Raw genomic sequence first — 14,951 nt, forward strand, 5'->3', positions numbered from 1 at the left:
GAACTAATTTTTATTGAAGGTGTATCTTAATATGTATATAGGATATAAGACCTGTGAAAAACGTAGTTTCGAATTAAGATAGCGACAGGCGTGATTTTTTTACACGCATACATATCTGCGCTTAAAAATTGAATGGAGCTCTAGCGACAAATTTTATGTGCGCTTATAAATAGTTGTCGATAAAATCAAAATTACTTGTTATACAATAGAAATTTTCGATGATTGTTTTTTTTGCACATTAAGCGTAGATGTATATGCGTGTAAAAAAAAAAAAAACACAGCTGATATGCATGTAAATGTTTGTAGTTTCAACGAGGAAAGAACCAGAAAGACTGATGATTTTAAAAGAAATAAATTTATTAACTACTCTATTTTACGGTACAGTTTTGCTAAATACTAAATTTAGTGAACTTGTCAAGAAAATAGCAAATTCTTCATTCTTACAAACAGAATAAATTCGAAGATGTTTTTGTCGAATTTTAAAATTACAAATATGTACATAATATGTAATACGTACGCATTTAACAAATGTAATTAATTTATATGCAAATACAAATATACAAATAACGGTTATGTGTAAATTTATGGTGTATAAGCGCAGTGTTGCACTCAAAAGGAAACTGTATTTATCCCACTAAGGAAAAAGGATAAAATTTCAACGCATATCGCGCATAGTTATGAAATTTGAAGTATTTCCACATCAAATTCGGGTGCAACAATACGTTTATACAATTACATATTTACGTGTTTATGTAATATATAAAATAAATTCAATTTGGTAATTATGTAAGTAGGCCTGGCAACACTCTATGTATGTATGCTTGTGTGCATATATATATCAACTATTTTTGGGCAGGGTCTCTTAACATGTACATACCTTCTTTATGGAAGTTGAATTAGAAGATACAACATATGTATGTATGTAGATATAAACTATGGATGCACCTGGCAGATATTTATGATCCACTTTTGCTCAATATCCAGCGGAAAAGTAGTTAAGCTGATAAAAATTATTTTTTTGGCAATTATAGTTTAATGCCAACTGCACTTCTTTTTTATGTGAAGCGTTTTTATTTCGAGAAATGCACTTGGGAATTTTCCATTGTCAGAATTTTAACGATAAACTTCCTATATCAGAATTTGGTTGAAGAACGTCCTGTCTTAGCATATTTTCAATATTTGTATTTTCAGTTGAGATAGGGCGTTTTTGAACCGAATTCCGAGATAGGGCGTTCTTTAACAAAATCCTGAGGTAGGGTGTTTTCAATAAAGCTCTGAAATAGGGCGTTCTACAAGCAAATTCTGAAGTAAGGCGTTCTTGAAAAGTTTTTCGAGATATTACGTTTTCGAACTGGCTGGCGTTTTTCCACTCAGGTGTCGACATATCAAAAGCAGAAATTCACTGCTGAAGAGTATTTTCGGAAGATATATTATGAAATTCGTTACCAAGTTGTTTGCTTCCTGCCAAGTAGATTTGATATTGAATCGGCAAAGTTTTATAAAACTTTAGAGAAGATCTTTCTTGGTGGGACAGTAGATTTGAAGAGAATCTGTGATTTTGAGTAAATGCAGACTCAAGAGCGATAAAGATATGGCTCTGTGCATAATTGAGGCGCAAAGAGCAAACTCCAGGTTCTGCGAAAGATGTCCAATTTTTACGTGAAAACGAATTGTGTGTGGGTCTTGTTTCTGAATATGTAGGGTGAAAAATTATTTGCGGTCGACAATGCACCAAAAACGGCTCAACCATGTATGTAGCAATATTGCGTTCTTATCCAGGAGCTGTTGATAAGATAGATCTAGAAATCCTCATGAAGGATTCCATTTCTCGAAATTCAAAACGAATGGCCGTGTTTTCACTGCAGACATTTTTGTTTTTCGAAATTTGATTAAATTACGATTTCTATGAAATATATACATACATAGTATGAATGAAAAATAAATGTATTATACACGAAACCTTCTCAATTACACATTTTCTGTACCTGTATACTCTTGCTACCAGCAGAACTACCCACCCGGACACAGGGCGTTTCGCCGCCTCTGTATGTACATACATTTTATACTTGGCACATTTACTTAACTTTTTCTTCTAATATTTCTTATAATAAACAAATACATATATGTATATTGTTTATTTAACAACTTTACGTGAATGCTCCCAATTTTGTTTATCATTTGAATGGGATTTTGCCACTGTGTCTGCTATTCCTACTGTTTCGTTCATGACGTCACAGCAAGGATCAGGGCGCAATCTTCTTTTCTATAATTCTTCCATATGTATGTAGAAAAAATGCATTTAAATACAGCATAAATACCAGCTTACTTTAAGAGCGCGGTTACGTACGAACGTGTACGTAGCGAACCGTAGAAGTGGGTAGAAACATATCAAATTTGCTGTTGATAGAGAGAGAGAGAGAGAGAGAGTGAATCAACGTCTATTACGTCACGGTCATGCGATGGCGAGTTTTCGTTAACAGATCCCGTTAGATCAGCGATGGGCAAAGAGAGCTTTTACTCTGCACGCGCCTATACAAAATGTGTAGAAAGCTTATCAAGGCGGTGCTCATCACCGCATTATATAGATCGCGTCAGCTGACACGTTCCCCATTTTTACGTCCGTGGGTAACCGCGCTGGCGATTCTGGATCGCTAACAAGACCGATAGAATACAAGACTGCGCTGATTGATGTGAAATTCGGGAGAGTAACGTGGATATGACGTCTTCGCAGATTTGCCGGAGGAGAGAGCTGCGAGAGATCTATCAGTATGTATGTATATGTTTTGCATGTGTATATGTATATGTATGTTCCACAGGCAATACACAAAATCTCCTATGACGTCACATGTCTGTCAAAATTTTCAAGAGAGAGTTAGCGGTATTCGTTTCACTATGGACCGCTAACTCATCTTGCTGACGTGTGTTATGAATGTTGCAAGGTGTGATAGCGATTGGATAATTATCGCTAACTTGCACTAAGCAGTTTGATTCTGAAATCGCCGCATCCCGAACAGGGGATTTCTCACTCTAGGGAGCACCCATTTTAAGGTCTCACTCAACTAAACTATGCTCGGACGGGGAAAAATACTAAGAAATAAAGAACTTAAATATTTCTTTTTGGCAAATTAAGAATGGCAGGCTCGAAGGCTAGGACAGAATAAGTTTCTAAGAAACAAAAGAATAATTCAATGATGTGGATTTTTTTTATCTAGTTGCCGATATTTCGGTACATTTCCTTATATAATTTGCTTCTCGCAATTAATTTCAAATTCTCACGTTTTTAAATGTATCTGTGTCATTTTCGGGTTACTTAAATTACACTTAAATTTCTTTCAATTATGCCTAAATACTTTGACAATGCCGCAATCAGCATTACCATTTTTATTTTTTATTTAATGCGTCTCCATATGCACATGTGGAAAATAAAGTCGGAATTTTTGTGCTCTCACCCCCTAGGATTGTTCTATACCGAAAAAAATATACTCCTATTTTTTATTTTGAAATCAAAAAATATTTAGAGGTCGCTCAAAGCGCCCAAAGGTTTCCATGCATTTTATATGGGGAAAAAACAACTTTTCGTAGAAATGGTGTAGAATTCTAAAAAAAAACCAATATTTTTCTATCGGAAAATTCTTTTCATCTGCAGAAGATTCCCAATAATAATACCCAATTGTTTATTTAACCAGTTTTTCATCGCAACTATAATTTACAGGTCCGCCAAAAATCCACGAAAACCCCGAAAAATGCAATGGGGGAACAAATAAAAAATCGTTAGTATTAAAAAATGGTTAAATAAATAATTGGGTATTATTATTAGTAACTCTCCTGAAGAGAACCAAAGTTTTCCAATCGAAAAGAAATCTATACCATTTCTACGAAAATTTGTTGTTTTCCCATATAAAAATACATGGAAAACTTTGAGCGCTTTGAGCGGCCTCTAAATATTTTTTGATGTTAAAATAGGGGGTGAGAGCATTACAATGCCGACTTTACTGTTTTTGGACCACCCTAATGTACATACATATGTTCGGAAAAGGGTATGCATCGTTGATATATATACATACGTATATCTACTTAACAGAAGAAATAATAAAACAAAGTATATACATATGTATCTTAATATTTTATTCCTATACTACTTATGTATGTGTGTACATATGTACTCCCTTTTTTATTATTTCGCCGATAATTTGTCCTTATTTTCAAACAACGCCGTCATAACAAAAATGAATTATGTAACAAGTGAAACATAGTTTTCCATTATTCTACTACGGCGGCGGCAAGAAAAACAAAATAAAAGTTAAAAATCCAAGCTTTCTACGGCGCATTGAATTTTAAATTAATTTAATTTCCAAACTATGTTACGAATTCACTACTTATAAATCACATTCTATAAGTAAGTAAGTAAACTAATAATTTCAGTATTTTTTCTCTAAACATAGATATTTACATACGTATGAACATATACATATATGTATGTATATACTCATACTTACATATTTAGAAACGTATATGTACATATGTCCGCAGGTTTTATTGGTTTAGAAAAACTTGTGTTTGCCATACCAAAAAAGGCCATACTAAATACACCCCTGAGTCTAAAGTATTCTTCAGCATTTACAGTTGGATCTTAAAGACAAATACCCACCAGTTCCTACCACCATAACGTACCGCCCTAATGTCAGTAAATTAAAGCTCCCCGAATATCATTCACCTTTTGTTTTTTGATTAGAAGACGTTGTTGTTGTTTCGACTCAATATATTCAGTTGCCGAATTTTGGAAATATTTGGGAACTATTACCAGGGTTTATTTGGTGTAACTAAATAATTCTTATGGTATTCATCTAGGTTGAACCAAATCGTGAATTTAGTTGAAGAATTCTTTGGGTTCAGTAATTTTAATTAATAGATATTTTTTTATAAATATTTCCACAAATTCGATTCAACGTAGAATGAAAAAGCAAAGCATTTTACGTAAACTGGCACTACCAACAGATATTGACCGGATTTTCTTACGACGCTTTCTGTTTTATCGTTGCTTTTCAGGAAATTCTTACATACATATTAAGTATTTATAATAATAACTCTTTATGCATACATATTTTTTACCTTTATATTAATAATAAATAATATAATAATAGATTGCCGCTTACACATGTGCTAGTGTTTGGCCGAGCTTCTCCTCCGATATTGTCACACAAAGGAGGGAGGGACCTACAGTTTTACGCCGACTCCCAGTTTATTTAGAAGAAATTGGTGAAGCGGTTGACGAGATATACACAAGCAATCATAAGAGGGCGGGGCTACGCCCATTTTCCAAAAATTTATAATTATTTCCCGCCTAAGGATCATTGTGAATATCAATTTGGAGGGAATAAGCTTCAGTTCTAATAATGGATAATTTATGTGTTCAAACAACAACAAAATTATCCAATCATGCTATTTCTGCTCTCTATGCACCATGCTAGACAATATGCAACGGATCGGGAATACCCCTATTGTGATTTCGTAATTGTTTGCAAATACTATATATACATTTCTCTCAACTAAAAGGCTCAAGTAAAAATTGCAGACTTTCGCAGACTAAATATTTATTTCGCCATATCCAACTACATTATTTGGTTAGTAATTATAACTAAAAACCTTTTCCAGGTGTACTCCTATTTTGAAAAACAATTTTTAATGCTGAATTGAGGTATCACCGAAAAATGTATATACGCCATTGCCTTGCAAACACTTTTTAGACTGAGGGGTGTACGGTAAACTTTTTTTTGTTTGCTTGCACGGTCTTATATGCAGCCATAAGTATAAATATGTACGTATGAATGTATGCAAGTGTGTACGTTAGGGAAATATCATACATGTTTTTTTTTCTTTTGGTCTAATCAACGTATATCAACTTGTAACAATTCTCCAGCAAGGGAAACAACCGTTACTGGTGCTCCATACAACGCTAGTCGTCGAAATCGGGAATTATCGATTGAAATCTGCCCAATATTCCTTGTGGGGTGGCAAGGCGACGAATAGCGCGACGGAGTAGATGTAAAACATTGGGCCTCATGCATAAAAAGTGAGCTTAAGCTCCGACTCGTTTTTCAGTACAAATTCTTGAGCTTGAGCTCACCCTTTCAGTGCAAAAATTGAGTCTGAGCTTAAGCTCACTTTTTATGCATAAGGCCCATTAACCTAATCGGACTTTTTTCGCTGGATGGTAAACATACTACGCCAGGCACAGAGTGCTCGGTGTTTACGTTTCAGGCTACCCTAGCCATTTCGTTCCACTTTTGGAGCAGGAACCAGTACGGTAAGCCCCCAGCCATACTGATTTTGGTACGGGTCATGGGACTCCTTGATTTTCGGTGATATGAATATGTATAGATTGAAACAAAGTTCGGGTATAAAAAATAGAAAATATTCTTTAAAAATATTTGAACTGTAAAAGGATGTTGGGTATCCGCAAACGTTGATTTATTACGATTGAGCGCTATCATATCGGCCAAATGTCAAAATGTTCCATAAATTGGAAGTACATATATGTAGTCGTCTAACAATAACTTTCAAGTTCTTAGCTAAAAATTCAACCATAGATACATTATTTAGACCAAAAGGAAAAACTTAAAAATTTCGCAAAAAAAAAACAAAATTCCGGGACACCCTAATGTGCATATGTATGTATGTTTGTATAAATTTTGGCGTACATACATAGGAGTACTACATATATCGATAATGGGCTCGTGACCAACACTGCTACCAAGTCTTTCGCAGACTTGGCTATTTGTTTAAACAAAATTTCACATTTGAGTTACATTAAACATCATTTTCTTCGCCTGACAGGTATCCGAATGTGTAGTTAGATACTTGTACATTCGATTGTACATATCGACATGCACATACCAATGTACAAATGTACATACATATGTATATCATTTACATATTTCTAAAGTCATTCTCAACAACAATTGAGTATATATATATATATATATATATATCTTGACCATATCGCAATAGCGGGCCAATACCAATACCAATAACAAAAGCAAAAACATGTTGTATGCTTCGAATGGAAAGTGATGAAAAGTAAGCCAATTGTGAAAGTTAATTTAACCGTTCATACGGTGGAAAATCTAACGACTCTAGTCATCTGGGTCCAATCCGATTAGTTCTGCTTGCAAACGGCCCTTAGTCTTACAGCAAATTGTTAAACAAAATACTCTAAGTGCGATGCGAAATTGCGGCGACATACTGGTCATAATGACGATTTTCCAAAATGAATTCAGCACGCCAATCCAGACGACCATAAAATGAATAAGAGTACTTTGGATAACATCACCGGTCACCACTTCGTAGAAGCGCAACAGCATCCATGGCAACCACGACATCCAGAATGCAAACACTAATACGAATGACATCATATGACTAGGATTCGATAAATTTTCTGCTAATGCGGTTGCATATTCTTTGTCATGTATGGGTTCACCCGATTTCAGTTTTCGGATCATTACAAATATATAACCATAATTATGTACTATGGATATAACGCTAGGACCTAAAACTAAAATCGCCAATGTTGCACTGTACGCAGCCATATTGCCCCAGTCGAGCATGCAAATGTGTGTCACATTATTCGCGATGGGCTTCGTGTAGCCCAGTATTGGCGGACAGCAAAGCAGAGCGGCTGAGATCCATGTGAACACCATCCAGCATTGACATCTGCAAGCAAGCAAAAAATCACAAAAAGAAAATATTAGATAACCACCGAAGAGACGAAGAGAGGCTTGTATATTTGGGAGTTATTTACCTGGTTTTCGTCTGTACAGTTTCATAGCGTAGCGGCTTCCGGACGGCCAAATATCGGTCCACCGAGATCCACATGAATGTGTATACGGAGACGGCCCATAGCGTCACCTCCAGGTAGCCCGTGAATCGGCATACGATGTCGCCGTACATCCATTCGCCGGTCAACGCTGGATACACTGAGAACGGCACAACCAGTAGTCCGCATAGCAGATCCGCTACTGCCAGCGAGAGAAGGTAATAATTGATGACCTCTGTGGGACCTACATAAACGCAACGTACAGACCAAGTACATAGTTAGCGAAAGAAGTTGCAAGGAATTTATTTGCTTTTTACAACAAGCAGAATACAAATACATATAAAAACACAAATAGATAATTAAAAGAAAAAATAAATAAAGAGTAATAAAAAATAGAACAGAATAAATAAAGAAGCATCGTTAGCCAGCCGATTTTAAAAGTTCTCGTGATTAGTCCCGCTGTCACAGTGCTCCAGCAAATTAGTCAAGACAGATATTCATACATATGCATATGTTTAGGTATATGTATTTGAGCCTATGATGGATTGATATTTGTTGATGGAGTTAAACAATTGGTGCGTTTGAACGGCTTATTTAAGAACTGTTATTTAATATGATTTCCATACCGATTTAAAAGTTTTTAATTTCAAATATGACTGACCGGGTTGTGCCCTATAAAAACTGGTTGGGTGGGTAACTCACGAGTCGACTCAATGACTCTAGCTCAATTTATTGAGTCAACTCAGTTAGTAAAGTCTACATTAGTATCCCATACATCTCTCCAGTATGTTCTTCGTCTTTCTTCTTTAATTCTTTTAGTTCAAAGTGCTTGTAGGTGGCTGATAGGTACATATGATTAAACTAGTGAGTCACAATTCTTTTGAGAAGTGAGTCCGAGCATGCGGCTCAATGCTGGGAGACAGCAGAGTAACTCAGTTACCCACCTCCACCACCAACCAGTTTAGAGTCAATCATGGCGATAAAAAAACATACACATTGTTGCGGCCGTCGGACTTTATCAACGGACCAAGACCCCTCTAGTATATGCCCTTCGAGGCTTCGACTTTATCTCTGATAACACTGATACCAATGTGCTTTTTCTTTACTCATTTCACCTCTGGGCGTGAGTGGACGGGGCACAGATTGGCTGACATCGGCAAGCGGGGCAAGCATATTCTCTAATTGTCAAGCGGCAATTAGGGGACTGCCTCACATCTCTTTGACTTGTGGTTGATTTTTGATTAGTCATCCATATATGAATACTAGGCCACAGTGATATTGCCATTCTTTGCGAATGAGTACCATGAAAGGCACCCTCTAGTGGTTCTCACCGAGATAGGGGAGAGTGAGAGTACCTGTGATTACATGCGAATCGCTCTTGGATAGATCGATTTCAGCGAACGTTTGTTAGTGCTATATGCATATTAGTTCTGTTCCCGATGCAAAAAACTTGTACAAGATGGTGTCAATTGTTACCAAATCGCGTTCGTTTGGACAAAAAACTTACACAACTTACACAACTTGCAAGGAGAGAGCACAACTTTGACGTTTCATTTGGAGGAGAAGTTGCACACTCGTGCTGGGAAAAATTTTGCGAGCAAACATTTGCAAGCACGATTGTGGCACACGGTTGAATTTCTGTCAACAATAATTTGAGTCAACAAGTTCGTTAAATTTAAAAATTTCAATCTTGCCGCGAATATTTGTTTATTCAATTAATTTACTTAATTCCAATGATTTCAAAGGTACTCGGCTGAAAAAGCTCTATTCGTAATCGAAACGCCGTCGATACCACTGTCTTCGATATAGGAAATCCGACGGTGACTACCACAAAAAATTGAAGCATATGTTGAAAAAAGCGAGAATAAGAAGAAATATCCTGTTTTGTTTTCCACTTGAAATAATTAAAAAAAAAAAACGATTGAAATGCAACTGTGGACGCCGGCTGGCAGAGAAGCTTGCAAATTTCTACAAATTCCTGTTCGCGCTATACTTTCTTATCTATTCTCTGAATTTTGTTACTGACTTTTCTGAACGAACACAACTATTACTTTTGTTCCACACGCTTTTCGGGTTGTTTCGGTTAATTTGCATAAGCGGTTTGTTTATTATTAGGAAAAGACTTTTATATTCGACTTAAAAATATCTGGCCAAGTGTAACTGCCGAAAAAAGTACCTGTTATTTACGGTCCCCGCAATATACTATATTCCTTTTCTTTTTGAAAATTGAAAGGGTTAATAGAGCGTACAAATAAGTTACTCTCTCACAAGTGTCAAAAATGTGTCAACACGTGCCAAAAGTGCCCACAGCGTGAGGAACACAAAAAACCTCTTTTAGTGCTATTTTCCATTTTTGCATTTTACAAAATTTGCAATCGGATGTAAACGAACAACATCTGTTATTTCAAATTTACTTCTTGCACATTTCTGCACGGACAAAAGTTCGGGCTGTTTCGGGCACGAAGAAGAAGACATATACGTTCCAAATGTGGAAGGTATTCGCTCTCTATTGCCACCATTTTTCTAGCGTGAGGAACGCTTTCTGCGTTGTTTTGGGCACCCGCGGGTACAAACCTATTATCTTAAGTGGATCGGTTGTATGAACGTATGTATGGAAATCGATTCAAGTTCGTAAATCAGTCGCAAATAACGCTTTCTTTATTTGATTTCTAACGAGCATTTAAGGATAAAATTGAAATATTTATTAAACTGTCTATTGTCGCACAACAAAAGAAAAGCTTATCTAAATGCTCTTCTAAACTACAACCAAAAATAATTACTGTTATCTCATGCATCGGCAGGTGGGGTTGTACCTTCTTCCGTTACGTAGTTACGTAGCATCCTGGTATGTATGTGTGATTTTGCATATACGTATATATGTATGTACGTCATATTTGCGCATACATATTTACTTTATTATTATTTTAAATATGTACTCGTACGTACTCGTTGTTGTACGCGGAAATTAAACAGTTGCAATTTTATACTTACAAAGACTCACCTTTGAAATTTGCATAAGTGGCTATAATGAGAAGATTCGAGATGACTATGGCAACACCTAGAATGGAGATGAGTACAGCCTTGGTAAGTGCCTCCAATTTGGAATTATCTTGCAGGTAACTCATTTCCTGCATTTTTGTATATCCTGCAAAGGAATATGGAAACGTACGTAGGTAAGAAGAATTCTAAAGAAGATTCTAAAATACACAGTGTAACAAAATCAAAAAAAAAAAAATTGCACGATTTTTTTTAAAGACCAGGGTTAAGGTTGAGGAATTATGCCTGTTTAAGTAGTTCATTTATAAAACTGTGTTTGCAGTTTTTCTAATGCTAGAGACACACATCGTAGTATGATATCAATATTACGATCTATACGACACGTATGTCACTCGCATACCACAAGTCATTGTAGCTGCTGCAAACTACAATAATAATATTGTAATTTCTTTACCACATGTGTGCCCCAGGCATAACCCTCAGCGTATTCCTTTTCACATAACTACTCGGACTCGGAGGATGATTCCGGGTGCAGCATTCCACGCATGTGGGAAAAGCTTTTGATCACCATTCACCTGGGAGGGCCAGTTAACGATTATTTTGCAAACCTTTCAAGCAGCTCGCGACTTCCGGTGTTTACACCAAGTATCCTCTCGGTAGCAACCGAACACCCGTTCGGAAGCGAGCTAATTGTGAGAAGGCAAACCCCCAGCAATTGGTTGTGCGCTGGGTCAAGACTGGCCACTTATAAAAAACCTGCCAATGAAAGTTAAGTTAAGCCTCGGCTGAGGTCTCCTTCTTTTGATGACGACCATTCAGAGTAAACAGTTCTTCGCTTAATTACTTGAGGGCGACAATTACTTAGACAAGAGCGTGGTAAAAATATGTTTTGAACAAAATTTAGAAAGAAATCTTAAGCTTACGCCACGGTTGTTGTATTCTCACAAGCTTTTATTATGTTTCAACTGTGTGTAATCAAATTTTGCAACTAATTTTTAACCAACTTTCCGATGAGCTCGAGCCCTGAAACTTTAAACTTAGCTCGAAAACCGATGACAATGCAATACGGAAGATGAGTTATTGCGCTAGGTGGCGCTGGTATCGATATATATGAAAACCAAACCTTCCGATTTGGTTCATATTTAAAATGTGAATCACTTGTCTAAAAATAAACAACTCCATAAAAAAGTTTGTCCGATAGGTGGCGCAAGAGTCGAGATATTCGGAAAATCCACATTTATGATCCTACTAGATTCATTTTAAAACGTATGTTACTTAAATAGGATGAAATAACTATGTATAGGTAAACAATTTTTAGCTGTTAAGTAGTGCGCGGGTGGCCCTTTCTTTTTTTCATTAATCACTTATAAAAGCTTGCGCTTAAAAATTTTTGTTTGTAAATTACTTGTTTCCTATTTATACGAAACTTTGTTCATAATTATAGAAGAAAACTTTTTTCTATTAATCTGGTATTGAAATGGCAGTGTACTATTAAATGTAAAATTAGGAATGTTTTTAAATCAATGAAGAACTGTTAGATCAATGACATTTATTACAAGGAGCTAAAATGAAAGTTTGCAAAAGGCAAACATGATTCTGTCTAGATCCTTTATCAATAATATTTCTTAACCGAAGATGAGAACAGCTTGACACATACACATGTGGCCAGAATAGGACTTGGAATATTTCTTAGGAGCTCCTCGCACTGGACCACAGCAAAAATTCTCTTTGGTCATGGCTCTGAAAAAATGAGGAAGAGCCTGAATTCCGCATTTTGAAAGAGGAGACTTACATATGCAGGTACATACTTACATGGGTGCTGCAACCTTTGGGGACCTGTGCTGTTCGACCATCACCAGTCACCTCAACCTAACCTAACCTATTGTTGTCATAAGCAAAATCTTTGTGGCTATAAATCGCCATAATTTTATTTTTTTTTTCAAAAATGTAGATAGGCTACTCTGGCGCTATAGCATCATACATATATGTACATACATACATACATATGTTTATGTTTAAATTCTAACCTTGGATTCACTCATGACGCTTTCATATTGGATTTATGTAAATAGCCAGCAGTCTGACGGTGCACTTGCACGGCAATTCGGTTTCCGGTGCCTCAATAATACCAGCGCCGATTGCCTTATACGGGCTGTGTGATACCTTTGATAGGCCGTTGACGTCCTTCAACTTCAATGTAATGCAAAGGGCGGGGTATTGCCAGCACGCGAAGGTCGTTCGTCGTTCGTAGTTCCTGTAGTTATGTTGTCTTAGCGCATTGGCACTTCTACATTTCAACGCTAGTTCGAGTTTCTTCTAAGGGCAAAGTGCTGCAATCAAAAAAGCCTATTTGGACATAGGCCAAATATTACACGGCTGTACTTGGCAAATTGTGTGCTACAACCCTACTCACGCACACACATGCGATCACAAAGTCATATACGCGTGTACATATGTCTGATTGTGCAGTTATTATTGGTAGAGATGAAGATATTTGCTCAGAGGTTAGGTGCTGCAATACGCTTCGCAACGGCGTGTGCAGGGTTAAGGTTGAGGAAAACTTTATTTATTTCGCGTGCTTCGTCTTTTTAGTGAATTTTCGTACTTATTAAAAGTTTTTGGTTTTTTTTCGGTGCTTTATTTGTTTTTTGCTTTTTATTCGTTATAATTGCATTTGTTGTCGTAACACTATTTCTCCAATTGTTGTTATTTGCATTAGGCGCTGTTGTGCGGTTCATTGGTAATATCCTTAAGCTCGATGAGATTATATTCACTACTTAGTAAAATTTTTTATTTAAATTATTACTATTTAATTTTCTTTAATTTTCGTTAAGACTTGTCGAAACTACTCGTTATGATTTTGGGTTCGGTAAATTTAAAAACATTTTATGTAATCGTTTTTTTTTTCTATTATTAATAATGTTAATTTAATGCCTTATTTTAATCGCAATTCACAACACTTTGTTAAAGAGTACAAGTTTCGTTCGAGAAGCAGTCTAATATGTATGCATGTATGTGTTAAGCTGGATCTAGACACTGCTCTAGTCATTAATATGCGCTGACGAATATCGAAAAATACATACATTTGTATATACTACTAATTTTAGTTCTAAATGATTGCAGTTTAAATTTCACACTTTTTATTATTGAATAGTTTTTTTTTTATACATAAGTTAATAGATTTGCAAATTTTTCGAACGACATATTTATTTCACTTTTTTCTTAAGCATACGTTATTTTATTTATTTGTTGTTTTTGGAAATATTGCTGAAAATGAATCGGGTAGCTCTGAACGTATCGCTACTCGCTCTACGCAACAGTTGCTGGCACTGCTATGCAATTAATTAATCGGCGACGACGTGGAAATGGCGGCCGCAAAAAATGGCTTAACTTTAATTTTACACGCGTTTGGTAATGGAAGAATTCGATTGGTTGCTTCTTTTTTGGAGCAAAATTTTACAATTAAAATCAATAATTAGCTAACTTTTAATGTTTATGTTTTGCAGTTATACTATATGTATGTGAATTATTTAGAACGTTTGTATAAAACACAGCACCTAAGTATTTCTCTTGTTGTTGTGGTTGTTGTTGTTGTTTTTCCATTCAATGGAATATAGTTGCATTTGGTACTTGAAAATATTTGATCGTTTGTTTTGCTTTGTTTGTTCTTCTGTCTATAATTGCATTTCATTATATTGCTTAGATATTTTTTTTCTTTTTCAAAAATTCATCCAAATTTTTTCTCTCTCCTTCTGCCCTTAAGACCAAAACGAACACCTTTTGTAATTTCAGAGTTAAGGCAGCACAAAACGTTGAGTTGCGCTTGGTGTTGGTGACAGCCTTCGGTGAGAAATATGCCTGAAAGAAAAAAAGCTTTCCAAATTATTCGATATTGTCCAGGCGAATTCATATAAGGCAGAGTTTTTAGAACAGCTGACTTGCTTGGCCTCGGTACACAAATTTCAATTGCATTTTCCATTTGACAGTTTTGTACCAAAAGCAAAAACAAAAGCATATGCTACCACCATTATGAATTTGCCTTGATGCTGCTTAAGCTCTTAGCTCATATCGTACACGTCTACAAAAGTGAACTGATCCAAAATTGATCAGTTTCGATATTCCACCAAAAAAAAATTACGAG

The 14,951-nt window shown here is 35.9% G+C and overlaps 1 protein-coding gene across 4 annotated transcripts in view; it reads right to left on the minus strand.

Annotated features, from left to right (window-relative positions):
- Positions 1-5,873: 5,873 nt before the first annotated feature.
- Positions 5,874-14,951, minus strand: part of LOC118748128 (beta-2 adrenergic receptor) — a 41,310-nt gene continuing 32,232 nt past the window's right edge. For 2 of the 4 annotated variants that reach the window (XM_036482449.1, XM_036482450.1), the window contains exons 2-5: positions 12,838-14,668; positions 10,815-10,958; positions 7,799-8,057; positions 5,874-7,710 (exon numbers count right to left, since the gene is read on the minus strand). In XM_036482449.1, coding sequence (XP_036338342.1) covers positions 7,134-7,710; positions 7,799-8,057; positions 10,815-10,947 — 969 coding nt within the window. In that variant the 5' untranslated portion in view covers positions 10,948-10,958; positions 12,838-14,668 and the 3' untranslated portion in view covers positions 5,874-7,133. Of the gene's footprint in view, positions 7,711-7,798; positions 8,058-10,814; positions 10,959-12,837; positions 14,684-14,951 lie in introns of all 4 variants that reach the window. The other 2 variants (XM_036482451.1, XM_036482452.1) reach the window with 2 other exon arrangements.

Source organism: Rhagoletis pomonella, unplaced genomic scaffold (assembly GCF_013731165.1).
Source record: "Rhagoletis pomonella isolate Grant_MI unplaced genomic scaffold, Rhpom_1.0 Rhpom_scaffold_00012, whole genome shotgun sequence".
NCBI lineage: Eukaryota > Metazoa > Arthropoda > Insecta > Diptera > Tephritidae > Rhagoletis > Rhagoletis pomonella.